General features: G+C 42.4%; 1 protein-coding gene across 1 annotated transcript in view; it reads right to left on the bottom strand.

The window, feature by feature from the left end:
- Positions 1-25,068, bottom strand: part of BCAS3 (BCAS3 microtubule associated cell migration factor) — a 298,217-nt gene that overhangs the window by 158,074 nt on the left and 115,075 nt on the right. The window contains exons 21-23 of the mRNA XM_062507332.1: positions 19,415-19,515; positions 16,203-16,399; positions 14,705-14,802 (exon numbers count right to left, since the gene is read on the bottom strand). Of these exons, the coding sequence (XP_062363316.1) occupies positions 14,705-14,802; positions 16,203-16,399; positions 19,415-19,515 (396 nt within the window). The remainder of the gene's footprint in view (positions 1-14,704; positions 14,803-16,202; positions 16,400-19,414; positions 19,516-25,068) is intronic.

The raw sequence follows: 25,068 nt of genomic DNA, 5'->3' as shown, positions 1-25,068 counted from the left end.
CTCAAAAATCCTCTGGCTACTCTCTGTTCGGTTAAAGGTTATGTAAATAGTAGCTTTAAGAAGGATAAAACAATCTCCATACAAAGCAAACATATTCTGTTGTAATTTATTGCTGCCCGATGCACATATACACATACCCAAGTATAGATGTTAAATCCAAAAAATTATCTGCTCCTGCCCGCTTGTACTTCCAGCAATGGAACTGAGGAACAATGGAAACTTTTATTCTTTGTGGAAAGGTAAATTCTGTTTTTTCACTTCCCCTCTGAAACTCTAGAGTTTTTACAGGCAACTACAAAAGTCAGCGTGTTAAAGCCAACACTATCCCATCTTCAACACTTACCATGTGGTAGAACAGAATTTTCCTTTCCCTCCAATGTATAAAGTTATGTGAAAGAAGACATTTTTCCAAGTCTACAGAGAGTAAAGAATAAATTACAGTGATAAGATCTGGAAAAGTTTGGTTGGAAGTTAGGAGATTTTCACATCTGTGTCTACACATCCATGTCTTGGGAATAATGTATCTCGAGTACCAGTCACATAAAAATGCAAGAAATTGTTCCTCTCTCAAAGGCAGCCAAATCATTCATTGTACTCATGTCTACACTTGGACTAGTAGCTTCCAGCAGAGATCTGAGCTAACAAACTACAAGGTTTCCCCCAGATTTCAAACCCTGACTGTTTAACGTGTGTATACATTAAAAAATACATAATTAGTAACATATACACAACTTAATTCACCATGGCATTATTCCCCCTTTAAGCTGGAATAAGTAAAATTATTCATGCTGTTCAAACAAACTGAGTGATAGTGCAAGGACTCTGCCTGTAACACCACGAGCCTGATTTATATCCCTGAAGTCAGTGACCATCCTTCCCTCTGTTTCTGAGGGCTTTGGGATTCACTGCTTTTCCAGGCAGATTCTCACATTGTGCTGTGAATAATAGTCCAGTGTGATGTCAACAAGAGCTGAGAAATTACTGCTCATTTCTTTAAACAAACATGGCACAGCCTTTCATGGCTGGTGCAGAACATTTGGATGCATCCCCTGGCAGGAACTGGAGGAATTGAGCTGTTTGAAATGCTCCTTGAAGCTTTTCTGGGCTAGCTCAAGATGGGAGAATGGTTGAAAATAAAGCAAAATGTGCAGCCTAACCCTGCACGGGCACTGTCCCCTGTCCAGTACAGCTGCTCAGGTAACGGAAACACGATGAACACCTTGACACATTCCACAGCTTTATTTCCACAAAGAATAAAATTATTTCAGCCATCAAGACTCTGATGCTTTCCTCTGGCTCTCTCGTGTAAGGTATGATTTACTCAAGCAGATTATATTATCAACCTCTAAATCACAGCAATAATAATTAACATATCTCATATTCCAGAGAGCACACACAGAGGTCCTCCAACAATGAAAATTTGAGTGTTAAGTATCTCAGATGTTCACTTTATCCTAATTTTTGACAGGGCAGAACATTCCAACAGGTTCAGCAGGGTAGAATTGTAGCAGACACACTAAGAAAGCCCCAGTAGCTCTCTGAGGCACAAAAGAAAAGTTTTTGTTCAAAAATCAAGAATTTCTGGCTGACATATTTCACGTTCCTTTTGGATTTAAAACACCCTTCTCTGAAAGCCACCATTATTTCTAAGTGAAGAAAGAAAAGGGAATTTACCCCATTTCTCCCCACTCCTCACTCTGCTATTGTCCCCTGTATCTATTTCCAGGAAGCCAGATTCATTAGGGTTAATCTGCCTACTAAATGAATAAACAAAGGATTTCTCTGTCACTGAGGGGCCAGGTGAGCTGATATCATCTTCTAACACAGAAAATCATCCACACAAATGCAGCGCAGGAAATTACCTGCTGCAATCCCACACCTGGGATCATTTGGAAAGTGCCTTAGGAATGTTGAGTAGATGACTGAAATCAAACTAATTATGGTTTTTTGTGGGTTTTTTTTTTTTAAATGCAGATCTTCTACCAGGAGGGGGGGAAAAAAAAAAAAAAAAAAAAAAAAGGCCTTTCTGAAAATGTGATGTAAAAAGGTCTTGAATGTCTTGGCTTACCTCACTTACTAAAAATGCAGAAAACTACCTCGGATGAAAATGTTACGGGATTTGTGTAATAAAAGTATTCTGCTTCCTCACTAATGACAGTGTCCACACTGCAAAAACATCCAGGTTTACAAATTGTTGCTGTGAGAACTTCACCAAATATATAAAAAAAGGGATCTAATGAAGCTGACATAAATACAATTTCTAATACCACAACAACCACCTGCCCAGGTAACTGCTCACACAGACCCAGCTCCAAGTGCTGTTGATTCTCACATTTCTGGTGGGGGTCACAGCTTTGGGAGTTGGCACCTGAAGGATGGAAATCTAGAAAAGGTTCAGCTCTTACTTTCCAGATCTTTGCTTCCTGTGGAAGAATAAATTGAACCATGGGATGGTCTGGGTGGGAAGGGACCTTAAAGATCATCAATTCCCAGCCCCTGCCACGGGCAGGAACATCTTCCACTATCCCAGATTGTTCCAAGCCCTGGTCTTTGGACACTTCCAGGGATGGGGCAGCCACTTCTTCAGGCAAATACTAACAGGTATTAGGAGTAGGAAGAGAGGTTGGGGGAATTTACCAAAAAACTGCAAAGACAAGACAGGAACAAGAAATCCTTCAATGCAGGGGTGTGAACCATGCATGCGTTACAGCAGAAAAGGAGCCAACATGGGCATTAAGAACTACAGAAAACACTGTGGAAAAGGTGGAAGATGTGCCCAGGACCTGTGACTAGAGACAAGCAGAAAATAAGAGGAAAAATGAAACAAAAATGGGAGAGGTCCCAGAATTCAGAGAAAGAAGGCACACCTGGGTGGAAATACAGGCATAAAACCCAGAATTCAAATTGGCCATGCTATGGAAGAAGAAAGGGCAGGATTTGAAGCTTTGGGATGAATGCTGCTCCCAAAACTAGCCAGCAAAGGGCTCCCTTTCCTCCCACAAACAGATTCTATTTGATGTTCCTTCTACAGCAAGCAAGAAGAGATAAATTAAAATCGAGAACCTAGAGTGGGCTTTGATCCTATTGCCTGGAAATATGTATAAGAATATTTCCTCCAGACATACTTTTGCTATATATGGAAACCAAATGCTGACTAATCATACAAACCTTATGGTGCCTGAGCACAGCTGTGATCTGCAGCAGAACACTGTCACAAGGGCCCAGGAAAATGGGGAAAACCAAGAAGCTCACTGAGAAAGAAGAGAAAATGGTGATCAAAGGTACTGGGGGCTAAATCAGACAAGAGAGAGTTTCTAGCTGGTGAGCTTTTAAGATTCAAGTGACACATTTATTCTTGCATTACTGAACTTCAACAGGCCAAGTAATGATTATCCATTTTCCAAGGGCAGAGAAAAATGATCCTGAGACCTGCTGACTCAGGACAGCAGTAATGGGATGCAAAAGCTGAATTTTGGTTTATTGGTTTAGAGATAGCACCAGCTGGCAGGGATGGAGCCATTTAGGGCTGTTTATCACGACATGGCCTCAGCCCCAGGCACAGACAGGAATGGGACGTGGACAGAAGCTCTGATGTGGCATTGTCACTTGTGGTGATGGCCAAGGCACAGTCAGGGCTTGAATTTACCTGAGGAATGTAAGGGTTTCATCTCTCTAGGTAGTCCTTATCCTCTGAAGTGGGAGAAATACCAACTCAAAGAGCAGCATCAATTCTTGCTTTTCACTTAAAGTGCTCATCAGTGTGGCATAGCTAATTAATGCTTTCAATAGGTGTTAGAAATTCCTGGGCTGTAAGGCAGTAAATGCATTATGAGCAGGCAAAGGCAAGTGGCTACAGTTTAGAAGCACAAAGGTGAGATAATGGCCTTCCACATCACTGAACTGTCAACCTCATTTAGCACAAAGCCTGGCATCTGGAGATTTCAAATCATACAGCCGTTTAAAAATATATAGAATGTTAAATTAAATGACAAACACGGGACATGTCACCTTTTAGAGGCAGAAATGTAAAACCAAAGCATATGTTCTCCAACTGTATTTGCTTCAGGATCAGCAATATTTTTGTAACCTCATTAGTTTCTTGACTTGGTTTTAAACATGCAAGGATGGATATACAAATAAGTTACAGGTCCTCCACGTGATATCCTCAATTATTAGTCAATCTTTACCAGTAAAATAAATTAAGAACTGGAAGTTTAACTCTTGTGGAAGTTGAAGACAAAGGAAAAATTTCTTTGAATTGTTAGGAATGAAAGTCCCTCTGTACTTTGAGCTCTGAATCCAAGAGATGTGTGCAAACCTCTCAGTTTCAAACCTATACTTCCAGGCTCACCCTGTGGCTCTGTGTGTGTCAAACTGTCCCTGCCAAGCCCAGGGCTCAGAGGTGCTGGTACCCTGGACCAGCCTGGCTGTGTGACAGAGCCCAGGCTGTGGCTGGCGCCGTGTCCTGTCACATCAGGGCAGCTCTGTGGGACCAGGGCAAGGTGACAACCCTGTCCCCAGCACCATTTGGTACCTGTGCACGGTGCTGCTGCTGCTCTGCAGAGTCCAGCTCTGTGTCCCCCTGGAAAAGGGGGGCAGCCCTCACCTGCCACCCCCGTGCCAGCTCCGTGTCCCCCGTCACACGCCGTGACCCGGAGCGGGCGTTCGCACTTCACGCCTTGCACAATCCCTCACTGAAGGGTTATTAAAAGGCCATAACTAGGCCAATAAAGCTGGATTTGGTTTGTTCATGCACAGCAGTGGGGGAGTGCTGCCTGCTGATGGCACTACACAAAATATCACACCGCCAATCCAAACTGTTTTCCAAGTCCTGCTGCAGAAGTGGATCAGATACGAGTTTAACAGAGAGCAGGCAGTGCTGGGAAATGGCCACATCAGAGCTGCTGCCCCTCCACCTTCCCCTCCTCACCCCCTACCAAAAACTATTTCATAGCATGGGGAATATTTGATACCGCCTAATGATCACCAATTAATAATCTCACTGAGCCCTAACCCAGAATATCTTTAAGATGTGCATCCTCCCAAGAACTTGCTTCCATAAGGATGGATTATCTTCCTCTGCAAGGACTGTAGGACCAGCACAAACCAACTGCAGTATAATTTTTTTTTTTGTCAGCCAGATTCACGAAGTTTCAATCACGTTTCATTGGATAGAAAGGAAAAAAGCATGAGCCAAACTTTGAAATAAAATCATGAAATAGTGAAGCACTGCTGGCAGTTCAGCTTACTGGGCATCAAAGTTTAAAATTTGCTTTCAACCTCAGTTTCTAAACATGCTGTCACTCACCATAATATGGGTTAAAAATAAGAGAAAGCAAAGATGAAATGTAAATGATTTAAATGCATGCATATGTTCTTCTGTAAAATGCATAATGCAGCTGCAAAATTTTTCCTCATATTTTGGACACAAATCAAGGGGGAAATGGTTCACTTATGATACAGTGAATTTTTCATCTAACTTCAGTGCTAAAATATAACTCCCTGTAAGCACTTTACTGTACACTTAGTGTTGGTTTGCTTTTTTTGTGGGTTTTGGTTTTTTTTTTTAGAGCTAAAATACAAACACCAAAACCAAAAGACCACCAGAGCATTCTTTGCTCCTCCAAATTCTTTCATGGCAACTTTCTGATTGTTAAAAATCTGCCAGCAACACAAAAACTTTGGAGATGATCTACAGCCATTTACTATATCTGACATTCAATCACAAGTAAAATTATCCTTACTTTTAAAAATATATTTTAAGCAATGAGCAAAAAGTAGAGCACACAGCAGTTTGCTCATCATTCCTGCTTTAAATAACAGAGGTGAAAATCCCAATTAAAGGGAACTGCAAGGAGTTAACAAGATTCTTACTGCAACAGTGGCTTCTCCTGCTTTTTTGCATCAAGGCAAAATTAAGCAGGTAGCACTATCCTGGAGTGGTGGAGTCAGGATTTTTGGTAGTGTCCCAAAACTGAACATGTAATTTCTCACCGTGACTCGGAGCCGAGGAAATGCAACACAAAAGGGAATGGCAGAGCTACCAAAACTCCCACTCCTCCAGGCTGTGCCAAAGCCTCACAAATCCAGGAGTTATCCCTCAGCCCAGGTGGGCTGGAGGGAGCCAGGGCCAGCTGGGACACGGGGCCAGGGGGGCGAGCCCTGCTCCTGCAGCAGATGTGAGCTCCAGGGAAAGCAGCTGTGCCAGAGCCCCCAGGCTGTTCCACACCAGGCACAAATGGCTGCCCGCTGTTACTGGAGGGAAATGTCAGGGAAGAAAGGCTTGGCAAGCCTGGGATTTCAGGAGAGGATGGTCTGCACCCCACCTGACCTGGGGACATGGGATTTTTGCTAGGACTATTACAATCGCAGAGCTTATAAAATGTATTTGGAAAGGTTTTCGTGTTGGTTTTGGGATAGGATGCGAAGGCCCCAAGAATCCTCTCTGAGGCCTTAAATCTGTGGCCAAACTCCAGCAAAAAAACATATGTTGTTCATATCAGCACCTTTTGCTTTTCCCCTGCTCCATTTTCCAGGCCTGTATTGAGTAGAGCCTCAGGGCACCAGGGCTCAGGGACCACCTCTCATCTGGAGAAATCCCAGGAAAATGATGCCAATAACTCCAAACCCGTTTTCAGTCTTTTGCTGACTGTGCCCTGCTTGGTTTCACCTTCCCAAGGGCAGCAGAACCAGGTTTAAGCACAGGGAGTGCTTTGGCTTCACACACTCCCTCAGAGACTCCACTTTTCTTTTGGAAGAAGGAGAGACCCAGGTGGGCTCCTCCAAGCAGGAATAAAAGCCCCACAGCTGGAGGTTGGGACCTCCAGGACTCTTCTTGCACACCAGAGCAGGTGAGGAGGAGGATGGTGACGATCAGGGGCTCCTTTCACCCCATGCTCCCATCCCCTGCTCTCTGCAGCAGCCACTTGCTGGCACCAGCTTTGGCTTTTCAGAGCTCTCCAGCCAGAGCTGGAGCAGTAACCAGCACCCAATTTAGCCTGGGTTGTAATAAAAAGTGAAAGTTAAAAGCAATGCAAGCAGCAGATAAAGAACTATTAAAATCTGGCTGGGGTGATGCCAGGGATGGAGTCCAAAGCAGGGGAGGAGCCACAGCTCCAAGCCAATGGGTATCCCACAGTGGTGGATAATTAAGGAAAACAAAATATTTTCCATCTGTTTCTTTACCCCTTACGTCACTGAGGCAATAAAATATATACACAAGTAAGCACCAACAGGCTGTATTTCAACTTAGATATAAATATTTATTCCCAACAGAGAACATCTTTACTCCAACGAGTAGCCAGGGTGAGGAGGCTGTGATTGGAACACCCTCTAGGTATTAAACTCCACTTTAGAGTAGATTAAATACCTGGCTAATCTATCATGCCAAATAGCTCAGTTTTATGTGCCATATCCTCAAATCCACACTTCTGCTCACTCATCACACTCTAATGGACAATTGCTAAAACCTGCTCCTTTTGGATTAACAGTGGTGAAAGTAAGTGCTTATTCTGATTTTACATTAAAAATTACAGCATGAGGAAGCTGAAAGACAAAAGGAAGGGTCTGCAGAGCCCTGAGGACAAGGGCTGATGTTCTGGAACATCTCCTGAAAAGAGGGGAAGGACAAGATTTCAAGAGGATCAGAACCAGAATCCTGATGGCTGAAAATCCTCAATGTCTAACAGAGACTGCAGGCCAAAGTGGCAATAAGAAATAATGAGGCATAGTTAGATGCTTTCAGAGCAAACACGGGAAATAGTGAACAAATACTTTGAAAGATAAAGCCTAATTTAGTGAAATCACTAAATAAAAATATCTCTATTATAAACTGGTTACAAATAAAGCTTTCCCTGAAACAATACTGACTCCAAAATCCAAATACTCTTAACTTACACATCCATTTTAAGGCCATTTCAAGCAGTCTAGATTAATAGATGAGCTTAGAATACGTTACAAGCTTATAAAAATATAAAGATTTGCAAAACACTTCCTTTAAGCAGTGTAGGAAAAGAGCAGAAATGTCAATGCACACGCTGCCTGCAAATACCAGTGGTGTGTTATTTCTGTGCAAGCTCTCAAAACACAAGTACAGACACTGAGGTTTCTGGATCTCTTGTAAGTTTAACAGTAGCTGGGAGCTCTTAGATCTCCAGCTATAATAAATATTGTATCCTACAGGAACCCATCGGGAATCTCAGCTCATGTGCTGTTCCACAGAAGATTGTGGTGTCAGATATGATTAGAATCAACACTTGCCACTTATTCAGAGCTTTAAAGCTACCTACACACAGCATTAACAACTGTTAATGAAAGATAATTAAGGGGCACATAAGAATCTGGTATTAAGAATGAGTTTTTGTTAGCTAGCACAAAATACCCAGGATAATAAGACTACTTCTTTTCCCCTTAAATAAACCCAAGACAATTCTGTGCTTACACCATGCTCTAGCCCACTGCAATTTTTCAGCTGATATGAACTGAAGGTGGCTTCCCCAACTGGAAGCTAGTGGCTCACACTTGAGCAGTGAGACACTGCAGAGGCTGCATTAATGGAGCCCTGTACACACGTCAGGCAGGTTGTGTGACATGAGAACAACTGTCTGGGATCAGCAGCACTGTGCCAGTGACCATTATCGGGGCCCCTGGGGGCCCCACTGCAACTTATCTTCCTGTGTGAAGAAAAACCCCATTCCCTGGATTTGGTTATGATGCTGGGGAGGTCACAGTTCAGCTCTCGGGGAGCTGTGACATCCACAGAGGAATTACTGGGCCAAGAATTACATGGGGGAGGTGGACAAGGAGAGCAGCACCTCCAGGAACCTCAACTGCTTATTCACCCAACACAGCAGGGTCCAGAAATTGCTGATTTTTGATTTTCATTTGCATCAGTGAAATCAAATTCATGCAGCACCACTTATTAAAGCTGATACAGACTTGGTCTTAAAACACAACTGTCTTAGAAGAGATTAATTGCTTCAGTCACTATCAGACTGCTCAGTTGTACCAGAGGCAAACTGGGATGAGGAGTCTCCACTGTCCCTTGCAGGGTAAAGCTACCCCACATCACCACACTGTGCTGTGGGGAGTGAGCTGCCACCTCCAGAAATGACTAAACCACCCACAGTCATAACAGGGTGGAAAATTAAATCAGTATCTAATGATTCTGCTGCCTTTCACTCACTGCTCCCATGCCTATCCTCTCCAGTGTACTTCTCCTGCCTCCAGAAAACACCCACCAGTGTTTCAGGACATTAATGCTACTCCATGTATCCCTGCAGCTGAGTCTTTTCCCAGCCCAGGCAATGATCCAGCAGCAAGTGCCCAGTCAGTAGTGCCAGGTCATTTCAATTTCTGCTCACATCTCCCCAGTCTATAGGGCATAGCTGTTTCTAGATGTAGTCATGTACACTGCATTGGCATCTTGGAGCCTGTTGGAGTCAGTTCTGTCTTAAGGCTCTCTTCAAAAATCATCAGATAACATTTTCTCAAATTAGATGAAATAAATCAAGTTGAAAACATTCTAAGTACCAGAATTTTGCATTATGCAGCTCATGCACACACACACTTAGGAAGGCAGATGAGCTGGATGGAAAGAGCAGGAGCACATGTGAGGAAACAGATACTTAAGATATCCCACATGCTGTCACTGGTCAGGGAATAATGCCTAAAATGCTATGCAAATATATCTATTTAAAATGCTTATGTTACCTATTAACAGGATCAGCACAGAAGTTATTCCAGGAAAGAAGCATAACTTAAACTCACGTAAATTTAGGCTGACAGGATGAGTAACTACAAACCAAGCAGTGCTGGGTTGGTGTTTTTGTGTTACTGAACAGGTGATGCCCCCTAAGAGCAGCTTGTTCTCTGCCCATTATTAAAACCTCTCAATTGCTGTGAAGAACAGTCCAGGGGCCAAACCCTTTCCTCGCCTTCAAAGCTCAGCATTATCCTCCGCAGCCCTGAGTGCAATCTCTATCTGCCAGAACAAACCACCTTTATCCCGTGCAGGTAATTACAGGTTCAGGTCAAGGACTGCCCCCGGATTGATTTCATCTCCCTGCAGCCCTGGCTGGCTCCACTCAAGCAGGGCAGCTGGAGCAGCCGTGACACCGGAGCTCCTGGAATGGGAGCCCAGCCCTGGCTCAGCCTGGCATTTATTGCCTGTGGCAGCAGGGACAGCCTGGGAATTCACAATGTTGGTGACTTCATCTGCCAGCTGCATTCACACATCTTTACTACCTGAATAACTGATCTGTGCTGCTCCAAGGCAGCACTTTGTGGTGTACAGCATTGGGGAATAAATATTTGATTGTGCATACAACAGAAAGGAGCTCAGATGGTTTAAGGTGTGACAGCAGAAGTGTTTATTAACTTCCAAGTGAGACCATTGCTGGACAGTAAAAATTAGTCCCGTGGCCGCTGCCTCACAGATGTGGTGATGAACAGGAGAAGGAGAACTCCCTCCCCCACAAAGCCCCAGCCAGTTGTTCTGTTCATTAAACCTTCTGCAGGCAGAGCTCTCTGTCCACGACCAGCCAGTCACACACAAAAGAGAGGGAAGTACTAAATTACAAGCTGATTTTAAGTGGGCATTGATTGAAGTAACCAGAAGAGAGCTTTGTATTGTCAGAGTTTCATACAACAGTAATAAACAATCTTCATTAAAAAATGATGTGTGCATCCCCTTTCAGCACAGCACTCACCAGGTCTCAGTTGAGAACATTAAGGTCCCCCCCCAACCCCACACACAATTAACAAGGAAAAGAATCCTCAGGATTTTTTTCTTCTACAAATTAATTTTATTCACTAAATAATGCCATTCACTGAAATCCTGCCCACTCAATTTCTGCATTTATTCTAGGAAAGAAAGAAACAGATTTATCATTCTATTCTGTGATGCTCTCCCAGCAGGAAAGGAAGAGGTTGATTAAAAAAAAAAAAAAAAAAAAAAAAAAAAAAAAAAAAAAAAAAGCCAGACAATTCCTCTGTCAATGTTCTCATCCTCCTCTAGCAATGCAACCAAATCATTACTTGGCTGATGCACAAGTGTCCAAAAGCTCTTTGTGAGGGAATAAACAAGGCTTTCCATAGACAGACACACAGATGCAGCCACTTCTCTGAAATGAGCAGGACTGAGTCACTGAGCACACCTGAGGACCTGAGCCCACACCTGGGGTGCAGCTGAAGGGAAACACTCCTGTGTACACTCAGCACAGCTGTGTGGGCAAACACTGACCAGCAACTGCTGCAAAACCCTTCCCCTAGAGCTCTTCCAGCTCTGAAAGCTCACAGTTGACTGTACAGATATCCTAAGCTGCCTACACCCCTAATTTCTGCACCATTCATTTTTCAGAGTTGTAGCAGGTTTGATTTTTCAGATGTGTAACACAAAGGATGTGTGTCATTCCTCCACAGGTTATAGAATGAAAATTCAGACAGGTGCCTTCAGAGCTGGTTTGGGTGTGTCAAGAGTGTGACCTTCAGATGCAGCATCACCTGCACACTGGAGGACTCCAAGGTTTCTCTTTCATTTCTGGGCTCATAAATAGAACTTGACTTACTAAAACTTAACCCACCTGTGTGAAAGCCAAGCCCAGCTTTGGGGAGGAGAGCCAAACACCCTCTGCTTGCTGCCCACAGCAAGCAGCTCCTACCTCTGCAGTGGTTCTGCTGCTGCATTAGCACCAAAGGCTTCCTGCTTTACTAAGAATTAAACTCACTGTTGTCCCCCTTTAACGTTTCCAACTGCCAATCTGGAATAGCATCTGGAATTACAGTGCATTTAATCCTTGAGGGTATATTCTCTCTACGATGCATATGACTAAAATATGTGCATTGAGGGACAAATGTCCAGTAGCTTCAGGTGACTGAATCTTTGCAAACTTTTACTGAAGAAAAATCAACCAGATAAAGAGTGTCTTAGAAGAATTTTGAGTGGAGAGAACAATATTGTAATATGCATTTTTAAAACAGATCCAAGTAATCTTTACAGATTCAACCATGCACCTGGAAAATGCCACTGCAAATCTTCATTATTGATAACACCCTTGGAGTTTTACACTTTTTAAATTAAGACTTTTCAAGTGATCTTAAGAGATTGCCCCGTTCACAGATACACGAGGAAAACCACGCTTTTCAAAAAAAAAAAAAAAAAACCACACAAACTGCTTATTAAATGCAACAACAATTGTCACCAACAGGGGAGAAGGGAGGAAGCTATTGAGAATAGCAGAGGGATAACGGGAGATGATAAACACGTACTTGAAGTCTTTTGATAGGAAGGAGAAGTGATGAGTCAGATAAGCAGAGGCGCCACACGGGTTGCATCTCCAAGCAACAGGCAATCAAACCTCCAGATAAGCATCTTCATAAAGTGCAACAGGCTCCAGTGCAGGGGCAGAGCTGAACAATCACTTCCTGGTTCAGCTCAGGCAGGAAAAATTTATGACCTACTTAAAAATCCTTCAAACCTAAAAATGTCTTTTCCATAAAGAGCATCAGCCATGTAGGGCATGCTGTGGGAAGAGCAGGAAATGAGAATACTTGAAGTGGTGGACTAGAACACAAAAACCCAGTGCTGTACATGAGTGGTATGGAAACCAAACCTCTCCCATCCACAGCTGAGATTAATGGAGCTTTCTGCACATCTCAGAGGTGGGAAGAGAAGAAAAAAAGTATAAAATGCTCTTCTTTCCTTTGCTGGGCCCTGTTACAAGAACAGTTTGAAATCTCAAAAAATAAGTGTATATATATTCCTTGTGTCTCCTTTATCTGCAGCTATTCACACTTCTAAACTATCACACAATTTAGAAACTGAACCCCAAAGTTCTGCATGGGAAAGAATGAAGATCAGGCAATACAAAACCTGGAAAGAGATGCTAAAATCCCTGAATCAAAAATCAATTCCAACCTGTCTGGGTGAAGTAAATAAAATACTGCCATGAGCATGTCCCTAACAAAACCCATGTATTGTTTACAAGAAACTTATGAGGTGTTATCACCAAACTGAGTCATTGCTGTAGAGTAAATAAATTTTCAGTGTCCTAACAGTCTATACAACAGATTTTGGCAATTTTAATATGGACACACATGTTAAAGGCATTACAAATGAGGCTTCATCACGTTCACATGAGTCAGTTCATATTAAAGCCCCATCCACACATCAGGAAAAGTTGTTGAGCATGGAAGAGGCACAGTCCTGTGTGTCCATTGTTTCTGTTGTAGATGGAATGACACAGCTTTAGGAAGGGCTGCAGAAAGGTCACATTTCAGAGTTACTGCACATCCCTGTTACAGGTGAAGGCACTGCTCCTAGGCAGGAGGGAAAAATCCTCACCCTGATAATGCTGATATTTCTGTATCAGCTGATAGCGAGGCACAGCTCTGCCATTAATCACTCAATCTCAAGTGTCACATACACAGCCTGAAGCACTCCTGTGATTCCAATTTGGAACCTTTTAGGAGCAATAAGCATAGATTAACCAGGCCAAAAAAAAAAAAACAAAAAAACATAACTGATGCATTAATATTTTCTTCTGTATCAAACAATTATTTTCAAAATTACTTTGCCATGTAGTAAAACAAACAAAATTCCCTTTCAATAACCAGCACCAGATGCTTGTCTAAGCCCAACAGGAATTAATTTAACAACTTTTAAATATTTGAAAATGGAATTTATAAGGACAATTCTCAATATCCAAAGTAAATGTGGTTACTATTGGACTCTGTTATAAACACTTAGATGAAATATCCTGTAATACCCAAATAAATTCATTTGGCAAACAATGAAGTATCTTGGACTCAGCATTTATATCAAACAGCAAACAGAGCCTGAAACAGGAGCTTTTATTTTAACTCTCTTTAAACCAACCTTCAGAAACCCCTTTCTGTATGTGTTACAGTCTCTTTTTACAGTTTAACCTCAATCCAATCAGGAGCCTCCAGGGATTTTCAAATCGCTGAAGATTAAAATCCTCTCCGACTTGACTGTTTGACTAATGCTGTGTGTTTAATAATTCTACTTGTGAGAGATTTTATTTGACAAAATCCTGCTGTGTGGACCCTCAGACACTCTACAGCTGCACTGGAACATAAAGCTCTGCTGCTGCCCTTGTTTCTTTAGACAGGCTATTCCCCAACACTAAGGGGAAAAGAGAACTTTATAGTACATCTATTACTCTGTTGATATTAACACAACCACTCGGTATTAAATCTACACACTCTTTTCAGTGCAGAGCAGTGAAAATGTGCCTATTACACAAACATTAGATAAAGTCTCCTGTTGTCCCGACTGTTCACAGAAATCAATTACATTTATGATTACATTTGAATGAAAGCTACTTTATAAACGAGATGGAACTGTAATATTCTATGCTTTAGGCATTCATTAATAAAAGCATTTCAGTGTTAGTATTTGTAAATGTTCTGCTTTTTAGTTTAGGCAGTTTTTAAGCATTCTATAGCTCATGTTAAACTTCACATAAATAGTGTGTCCAGATCTTACTACAATGCTGTGACTTCACATTTAAGTGGTAAGAGGGGGGGGGGGAATAATCATCATTATGGCAGGATTGAGTATTTGTACGGGACAGCACTTACCCCGTGGTGCAGAAAATCAGGACAGCCTCCGTGGCACCAACGAGTACACGTTACCAGCCAAAACAAAAGAGCAGAGTGATGAAGATGAAGGTGTTCCTACCTGAAGTAGCATCGATGACCGTGGAGACGCCGCGCCGGTCGGCCGCGGGCCGCGGTGACCCCGGCATGCTGACGGGCTCCGAGCGCACCGGCTGGATCCTGCCAACCACACAAGGCACTCACTCAGCCAGGCTGCAAAACACCTCCAGGATTAGCAAGTCCAATTTATGACCCGACACCACCTCACCAGCTGAAGTATGGCACTGAATGCCACCTTCAGTCTTTTGAAACACTTCCAGGGATGGTGACTCCACCCTCTCTGAGCAGATATTCATAGTCAACACCTGGCCGTGCCCAACGGGCCCTATCCTACCCAAACCAGACTCAGCTGGGACAAACAGCAATTTAACTGTGAAATGGCTTAAAAACTGTTGGAAAGTTCTGTCTTCCCTCACTTGGTGCAGCTGAGATTGAGATTATCCACTCAGAGACTCAGACAAAGTGGGTGTTGCCAAAGGATGGCTCAGATGGGAGCTCTCAGGAAGCCTCAAAGGAAAAAGCTCACCTTACCCAAACCAGGTTAAAAAGCCTCCATTGCCCTCCTCAACAGCAGCGTTTTAAAGATCAATTTGTAATTGTTTATTCCTTTTGTAACATAGATCTATATTTTTTCTTCTTATCTCTGCTTTCTTTCTGTGTATGTGTGTATATATATATATATATATATATAAAGTTAAAATGTTTGATAGACATATCCTTACTTGTGGCAGTAATTACACAAAAAGAGAAATCACACGTTCCAAACCCATGGATTTCCAGGCCAAGGACAATCTGCCCACTTTAAATGGGATAAGTCATATTATCCATCTCTCCTGCTTTACTCCTAAGAGTTTCAGACACAGTCCCAAACAATCCAAGTCCCTACCACAGAACTTTGGACTTCAAATCAGATACAGAGTCAGGAGCATGGAAATTTGTTAAATCTGGAGTTACTGGGCAGGACACAAACACTTGGAGCACAAACCTCTTCTACAAATCACCACAGTTACCTCTGCTCGCCTTCCCTTCCCAAAGCCCATGCCCTGCCCCCAATTCCAAATCAGCTAATCTCCAAAACCAGATGAATTAAATACATGAAAAAGAATTACAAGGCAGGAAAAAAAGCAGTAGGAAAAAATAAAAACAGGGAGGAGGAAAACATTCCAGAAGTTCACTTACTGTTCCAACACACTGACTGCTGTCTAAATTCATGGCATAAAGCTCCTGCTCACGTCTGAGAAAATAAATTTATTAAGCAATGCAGAAACTGTGAAAGGCAAGAAGACACTGAGCAAGGCCACAAGACTTTGTGCTGTCTTTCCCTGCCATGTGCCCAAGAAGGGGCAGCAAAGGGAATTTGAGCTGCTTGGCCTGGACAGATTTTTCTTGCTGGTGCATCATGTGCTCTTCCAACACTTTTCTCTGGACAAGCCTGATAAAAACTGTAACACATCCTACACATGTGGCAGGAGGCAAGTTCTGCACACAACACCAAGCTGGAAAATTGGTTTTATTTTTACCTGAGGCTGTTGAGATCAAGATCATCCGTGTCAAAGTCCAGGAGAGGCTGGGGGGTGTCGCTGGGCCCGTGCGACTGCAGCACGGAGGAGCTGGAGGAGATGACAGTGGTTTGGCCTGAGGGATGGATGGTTTTGAACTGGAACTGAGGACCCATCCACAGGCGTCGGTGAGGCCCAGTGTGAGTCACGATTTCCACCTGTGGGAAGGGATATGGGCAGTGATTAACACAGAGCTGCAATAATGAATGGTTCCTTCAGTGCTGGACTCCTGAATCCTGCTGTTCTCAAGTGAAAAGGATGTTCTGAGCCAGGGTGTTTGGAGGAATGTTTAACAAGGGGAAATGGGGGATGTCTTTGCTAGAGAATAGATGCTTTAGCCAAAGCCAAGAGCTTCTTGCAGAGACTTGAAAGCTCATGAACCACAAGCCTCAGGACACTGAACTCCAGTTCTTAAATTGTTCTAAAGATCAATGCTTCATCCTGGCCACCCGATCCTGTTCTTTCCTCTCCTTGTCATGATGAAATACACCCCAAAACTCGAATGCTGTGATCAACAGGGAACACTTTTCTGCCTGAATCTGCATGGATCAGGGGGAGGAACCAAGAGCCCACATCCCCCAGACATCCCCCATCCTGAGCAGGGTAAGGGAAGCGCTTCCAGAGAGCTCCTTCCAGCTTTGTTACACCTCCTTTGTGAAAGTTCACAGCTTTAACTGCTTCCCATGGATACAGAGAGCTGGATGGCAAATCACAGCTCCTAATTCCTGTTGGCACATGTGAGGAGAGGCTGGCATGGAGCATCTTGTGGGAAGCACAAGATCCATAACCCAGAGCGATGGGATGAGCCCAGGTCACACTCAGCACAGGAACACAACCACAGATGTGCCACACACAGAGTCCACACAAACACATCCATTTAACCAAAATTCTGACAATTCAACAGAAGTAGGGTATTTGTGATCAGGAAAACTGTAAATAATAAAAGGGTAATGAAAGCATACAATTTCTGTAATCAAGAGAATAGAATCGTTAAGGCTGGAAAGATCATACAGGACTGAAAACCAAAAAGAGATTTTAAAGAACAGAAAAAGGAAAGACAAAATGAAAATATTAAGCTCTGGTGAACTCATATTTCTGAAAAAGATAAGAGACTATGAAATTCCTATCAATTTCTGCTAAAACAACAGTCAGCTTCACAGCAGAAATGCAAGTTAGCGACGGAATTAATGAAAACAGATTTTTGGATAGGTACATAGATGTACAGTAGTAGTGATTCTCCATCTTCAAGGAGCAATTTGAAACCCTGGATGAGGTCAGTTCTCTGCTAATGTCAGACAACAACCACAGCCTCTGCAGCTCTGTTTTCATCTTTGCATTTAGCTCAGCCTAACTCAGCTTGGCTGCAGCCATTTCTGAGGCAAGTAGCTTTTATGTAGCAGCGTAAATTAGGCCACAGATAAAGTAATCTGTGTATTTTAAGCTTGAAACCATCAGTGTCACAGAGCCGAGAGGTAAACAGATGCCTCTGCAATTTTACTGAGGCTATGGCCAGATGTTCCTATTCACTCTCCTGTTGTGTGCAGGACAAACATATTGTATCTACTTCCCACTGACAGCACACATTACCCACTGTTCTAATTGAAAAGTTGAAGTGAAGGGCGGTGTTTTTTCACTGCTTGCTGTTACTGTTGATAACAACACTTTAATTTTGAAAAACATCCTTGCACTTCAGGCTTAATCTGAAGTGGCTTGCTCGGGGAGCGCCAGCGTCGCCGTGCTCCAAGGGCTCTCATCACTCCTGCTCTCAGCAGGAATTAAACATTCCAGGAGCATTCTCGGAATTATCTGTGTTCTGTGACATCACTTGGGACTTTTTTTTTTTTCCGTTTATAAATATATTTACTCTTCTGGAGGGATGGATGTGGTGGAGTTGGAGAAGCGTAAGTTCTGTTGACATCTTGTATCTTCCAAGAATTAGGAATAAACAAACAACCTTAATGTAGGTTTACCATAATCTCTCTATTTCCTGAGGTTTCAGCAGAACAGTAAAATAAGCAAATACCTCCAAACAGTGCTGGAGAGATGAAAAACTACAGGTGAAATCTGGTCCCAATGAGCTCAGAGATAAAATTCCTGCTGACTCCCCTGACTGAGAAATTTCATCATCTTTGTGCTCTGAGAAATCAGACACAGCACAAACAAATGAGACACCTCAATGTGCAGCCACATCTGAAACCTCAGACAGGTAAGTGAATTCACATGACTGGATTCCCCAGTGAATGCTCCTCCTGGACAGGTCCATGTGGAAACCTAACCTCTCATTTCAGGAAAAAGCTGTGTATGATTTATTCACCAGTGGGAGAAGCAAATCCCATCTATAAATATTTCATATTTATGCCATACACCCCAGCAACACATTTAATGCATCACTCCCATAACAACATTGTTCTTAAACCAGAGGAAACCCACCTAATTTGTCAGGGTGAATTCCATGGATCAGGTACCTTGTAATTGCTTTGGCAAATCCAGAGCATTTTATCTCTTTTATTTAACTCTAACCTTTCATTTCTAACAGGAACTAATTCTCAGTGTATTATTCATGACCTACATTCTTACACTGAGGTTCTGTTTTGAGTCAAATTGTCAAGTATTTACTGAGTTTTCATAGAGAAGCTTCATTGACTGAGACAAAGCAAGATTGGACAACAAGACAAAGATTTGATCTCGTATAAAAACCCTCCACCAAGCATGATAGTTTTCAAGCAATACAGTATTTATATCTGGCCAGAAGTCACAGGAATTCTCAGCAGGAAATGATAACCAGGGAAGGAAGTAAACCAGCTACTGCCCCATTTTTATGGTCAAATGCAGGGAGTTCCAGGTCACCACCCAAAAGGCACAACCATTCTGCCAACCTCCTTCATCCCTGCCAAAAAGGACCATGCCAGGGCAAAAAGTGTGCAGGTCACTTGCTGTTGCCAGCTGAGACTTCCCACTCCATGCTGAACTTCCCAGGGATGTGATTGTGTCAGGAATGCTGGGGCTTTATCTGCTTTGGGACCATCAGATCCACACCTACACTCGGGACTGGAGTCAGTTTTACACACAGGCTGTTGGAAGTTTACTTCCCACTAGGAAGAAAGTAGTGAATTTAAGTTCCAGTGGTTCCCACTGCTGTTTTTTTCCTGATCTGGAAGCCCCCCAGAGGTTACCTGTGACAGCCACTCCTCATCCTCCTGCCCGCTGTGGTCAGAGGCCAAGCTGTCGTAGGACTCGTGCCGGGTGATGGGCCCAGGGCTCCCTGGTGGCACCACTGAAAGAAAACCCAGAAAACACAAAATCAGACTTATTATTAAATGACTGGGGAAAAAACAAAGCTTTTAAAATAAGTTAATGGCACAGCAACGTATGTTTTCCTAAATCTGTGACAACAAATTTTCTAGAAGCACAGAAAGAGCTAAAATATTAAACTTAAAAGGATGAAAAGATTCCTGCTCTTTGACTTGGATGTATCCATACAGCCACCAGGATAACTCACTGGCTCTTCTTCTTTTAACCTGAAGTTCTTAAAGTACTGAAGTATTTTTATATTCCCACATTTTATAATGAAAATTTTAAAAATTTTTAAAAACTATATTATTGCAGGGTTGACCTTTATGTGTCAAGCTTCCAACCACTGCAAATTTTTACAGCCATGTAGTAAACCCCCAATAATTGGAGTTTTAATGGCAAAGCAGACACAATGGTAGCCATAAATACAGAACGGCGCCTCTGTAATGTAAACAGCTTTGCATAAATCCATACACTTGATGGAATAAAGGGATTTCCATCCTGTTTTGTGTGTGTCAGTGTCTGAAGCTACAGAGCCATTTCTCACACCTCTGTATCACAGACTGTTCATAATTCTCAAACCTGCAATTTCCGAAATTCAGCTCAGGGCCCAACTTATTCCAGAATTATTCCAAGTGCCAGAAAAATTGGGACATATTCTGACAAAGGAAGCTCAGGTTGGATATTAGGAAAAATTTCTTCACTGAAAAAGAATGGTCAAGCAATGGCTGCCCAGGGAAATGTGGAATCACCATCCTGGAAGGGTTCAAACAATCAGCAGGGATGGCACTTCATGGTATGGTTTAGCGGGCATGGGTTGCACTTGATGGTTCTGGAAGTCTCCAACCGTAATGATTCTGTGCTTCTGTGATAAAGCACCAAGTTTTTCCCATGAGGTATATTAGGAAGGAATTCCTCGCTGTGAGAGTGGTGATGCCCACAGGGTGCCCAAAGAAGCTGTGGCTGCCCCTGGAGCCCTGGAAGTGTCCCAGGACAGGCTGGACAGGGCTTGGAGCAGCCTGGGACAGTGGGAGGTGTCCCTGCCATGGCAGGGGTGGAATAAAAGATCTTTAAGGTCTCTTCCAACCCAAACCATCCTGTGATCCTGTGATCTTCCATTCTCACTGCCATCCCCAGCCTCTGCCTGTGCACACCCACGCCCCAGCAGTTATTTCAGCTCTGGGTCTCCATCAGTTCAGATAACACAGAAACCACCTCCATCTGCTTCCTTACATCCATGACACACTCAATTCCATGACTGAGGGACTCAATCAAACTCCTGTTAAAGAACACACAACGCTTTCCTGAGGATTCACAGTACAACCTGAATATGAAATCACAGCACCCACTTCTCTTTCTCCAAGTTTATACTTGAAACCAGAGAAACAAAGCCATTATTTTGACCCATTCTGCTGTTGCCTTCATGCTCCCCACATCTCCTGGCTACCTCCTCTGAATCCTCCTGCCTGTTTCAGAGAGCACAGCTGATCAACTGCAGGCTTTCCTGTTATTGAATTCCCTAACAAACTTCATGGCTCCACCAGATGGTTTTGCTTTCAAACCAACAGGAACTTTATGGACTGATCTGAATTTTTTTTTTTTCTTTCTATCCCAGAGGCAACTACCAGAGCTGTCAAGATTAGGGAAGCTGCAAAAATACAACCCCGGGAGCAACATCCCCCCTGCTTGGTCACCATATTTCTCCCTTGGGGAATACTTTTACATTTTACTGGAGATTCAAGATGGCTTTACAGTGAGAAAGAAATTTGGAAAAACAAGTAAAAAGCTGAACAAATGATTCGTTTTGGTGCTACACTGGAAGCCTTTCCCTGAGGAGTCACAGGTCTTGTATTTCCCTGCAGCTTCTGAGTGCAGCATTAACTCTTTCAATCCAGGAGTGATGAAATGCTGAATTCCATGGAAAAGCTCTGCCTGAGAGTTCACCAGCAGGGCAGCAGTGATAAAGTCTCAGCTGAGGTCAGCCCTCAGTCATTTATTTGGCTGTTTAATAAAGCAGCATTTCCATGCCACACCTATCACAAAAGCAGTCTGGAGGGGCTGGTTAGGATGGGGGATCCCAGCTCACCACTGGCCCTACTCCCACCATTCCCAGTGGGAATGTGCAGTGTGCTGGGAGAAGTGACCTTCTAAGACAAGTGATCCTTGCTGGAGATCTGCCATGGCTGTGCTGCTTGTTACACATGCACATATGGGCAGATTTTTCCAAGTTAAAAATGCCCTTGAAGTTGTAGGAACAAACATGTAAAAATGCAAAGCCCCCTTTTCCTCCATTTCTGGGTCACACACCTCTCACATCGGTATCAAGCTCCAAGAGGAGATTAATTTAACCCTGGAAAGACATTTCCAGGAATTTGAGCTCAGAAGTAATCTTTTATCTTCCAGCTTAATTCTTTGAAAATCTGAATTTACCCTGGAAATTACACCAGACTCTCACCCATCAGTGAGGTTATTCTGATGCTGCAACACAAGAGTATTTAAAATTTCTGAAGAATTTCCCAACCATGCAGGATAACAAATTTTAAAAATCCAATTCTTGCAAAGCTTTGGAGCAAGTGTTTTTTACTGGTTCTCTTTAATTTCTCTTTCATTGGGAAAAGTCACAAATGGAGCAGACAGAGAATAGGAGCAAGAAAGCCTTGGCTGCACAGAGATACTTTACTGCAATTGCAGGTGGTTTGTACCTTCCTAAAATAATCAATTCAATGCCTTGTGTCTGAGCTATGCTAACTTGTAACTTTTTCTGTTCTCACACCAACATCTGGAACAAACACATCAAATATCACACTGCAACTGAGTTTGTTTAATCTAGAAATACACAAAGTGAGAAAGTACAAAAAAATAAGTGCGCATTAAAAAATCTAAGGCGAGAATTAAAACATACAACTTCTGTCTGTGCAGTATGACAGGACATGAGTTTCTACGGTCTGCTTATTGAATCAATCCAAAAATGAGCACTCAAGGACCATTCTGAAAATCTAGACTGATACCTGTAACAAAAATCAGAGTTTTGCCATCAATATTTGGCAAGGGACAAAAAATTATCTTTGAGCTGCTCCAAAGTAATAACAGCACCTTTACACTCTGTCCTCCTTCAAGGGCAAAGTTGACAGGCTCCCTTCTTTGCACTGACACCACTGATGTTACCATTATACTGAAGGAAGATTGTATCTGGAAAAAACCACATTGCAAGCAAAGTTATTTGTGTGGAAATTCTTAGTGCCAGGAAAACTGCACAGAAGGGCCTGTGGAGACACAAGGGTCAACACAAGCCAAAGCGAAGGCTGAAAATCCAGCAGAGCTGATATTTCTCTGGAACTCCAGGACCTGATTCACACAGTCCCATGAATAAGTATGAAAAAAAAAACCCCTCATTGTTTAGAAACTTCTCCATGATATTTACTGCCAAGTAAAGAAAACAAACAATTTGTATTAATCCCAAATCATTTGCATAGATATTCCTGCCACGTGAGCAAGACCTAGATAAATACACATTGGAGGAATACTGGCATTAGCACAAAGTGGGTTTGTTCATGGATGGGCTAATTATACAATAAATACCTAAAGCTAAGACAAAGATTATAAAAAAAGATTACAAATTGTCATCTTTCAGCTGCATAAAAGTGTTGGAACAAAGAACCACTACAGTTCAATTGTAGTGTGTGCACTTATGGCTTTAATTTGGGAACAATAAATCATTAGTTTTACTTAGTTTTGTGTACTTCTTGAACCAAAAGGTTTTAATTTTCTCATTTATAGAAATAAGCTTTGCACAATTCAATTTAATTGAGAGTTATGTATGAAATTCCCAACGTGCTCTTCTCTAAGGGTTGGATGTTTGTCCAAATTAAGAGCAAACAAAGGCATTTGAGCAGCACAAAATCTGTTTGTTTGGTGCTGCCTGCCATGCACATGTCTGCAGACACCCAGAGAGCTTGCCTTTTTCATCTTCATAATTAATATTTAATATAAATAACATTTATAATGTCAAATGTGTTTCTAAAATTCAGTAGGAACAGGACAATGTACTCTTAACTAACCCCTCCAGTCTCTAGTGATGTCCATGGTGAACAGGTACATAGGAGAAAAATGACAAATAGCTCTTGTCTTCACAAAAACCACACCCTAACACCTGATTTCGAGGCTTTTTCTCTGGTTCCTCAGTAACATCTAGGTGGGGTAGAGACCTGAGATTATCACATGATTATCAACAAACTTCAGAGGTCCTTGTGCTGGAATTCAGCTCCACAATTTGAATTATTTCCTTCATGCATTTGTTCCACGGCATCACCAGCAGAATGTGACGGATCTGGTTGAGGTCTCCATGGAGCCACTCCAAATTCCCCACTCTCACCTTTCTCCCCTGTTAGGGATGTGATGATCTCAGCTCTGTCAGGGGTTGGTTTTGGTGTCCCACAGTTGTGTAGTTCACATCCAACATGTGCTTTGTGGGTTTGTGTCAGAGCTGGTGCTCTGTGCCTCTGGCTCTACCTCCACCCAAGTGTGACAACAAAGCAAAGGCCAGGATTTCATTTTGGGCAGAACACTCACAGCCATGTTAACAATAAACTGTTTGTAGGCTGGAGATATGCTCAATGTAATTTTTCTTGTGGCTGCACGTTACTGAACAAAGTTCTGGTTTTAATGCAGTTTTCAGCTTGTAAACTCCTACAGGAGCATGGCACGCAAATTAAAATATCCTCTTTGACCCAAAACTACTTTTTTCCCTGTTAGGACTTTCTGAGATTCTCATATGCACAAATATAGTAAAATTAAGCTAAAAAGGGGCTATAAAGCAGGACTTTAGCCAGACTGACAGTTATTTCACACTACCAATTGATTAGAGCTGGATTCATTCATTATTTGTGTACTGTCCACAGTTTATTAGGTGCTTTATGGACCATCCAATCAATGTATCAGTACTTTAATAAAGATATAGGTAGCATAGGTGGGTCTGTAATTAGGACATAAAGTCTTCTCTTAGATTTTTTTTTATGACTGCTTTACTTGCTCCTTACTCACACTGGTCTGATAGTCAACAACCTGGACTTTTTTACCCACAAAAGACTGGTATAGATTCCCTGTGCATAATTTCAGCTTCCATCTCCAAATTTCCCTTAGGAGGCCAGTCAAGTAAAATGCACTTTTAAATCTGTGCAGAACTAGAACCTGATATTACTCACAGGATGGAGCACCTTAAACCTGCTCAGCACTCAAGACTGTGAGCAGACAATCAGTTGGGCACCACAACAGAACAAATATATTCTTTTCTGAGTTAAAGAATAATTTCAACTGCACGAACTCACGGTGAAATCCATCTGATGGCCATCTTTAAAGAATTATGGAAGAGGTAACTATTTCTATAATTCACCAACTTCAAAAGTATGTTTGACATTATTGTCGGGAAAATTATGTTAACCATGGATTACTGTTACAATCAAAGTATGTAGTGAGAAGTCAAGAGGCTTAGTAGTAAATTTTCAAAGCGGTGCGTGGGGATTTACCCGTTTGACTCCCA

The sequence above is a fragment of the Cinclus cinclus genome, chromosome 22 (genome assembly GCF_963662255.1).
Source record: "Cinclus cinclus chromosome 22, bCinCin1.1, whole genome shotgun sequence".
Classification (NCBI taxonomy): domain Eukaryota; kingdom Metazoa; phylum Chordata; class Aves; order Passeriformes; family Cinclidae; genus Cinclus; species Cinclus cinclus.
The sequence above is the reverse complement of the archived record's forward strand: the minus strand, read 5'-3'. Positions and strand labels throughout refer to the sequence as shown.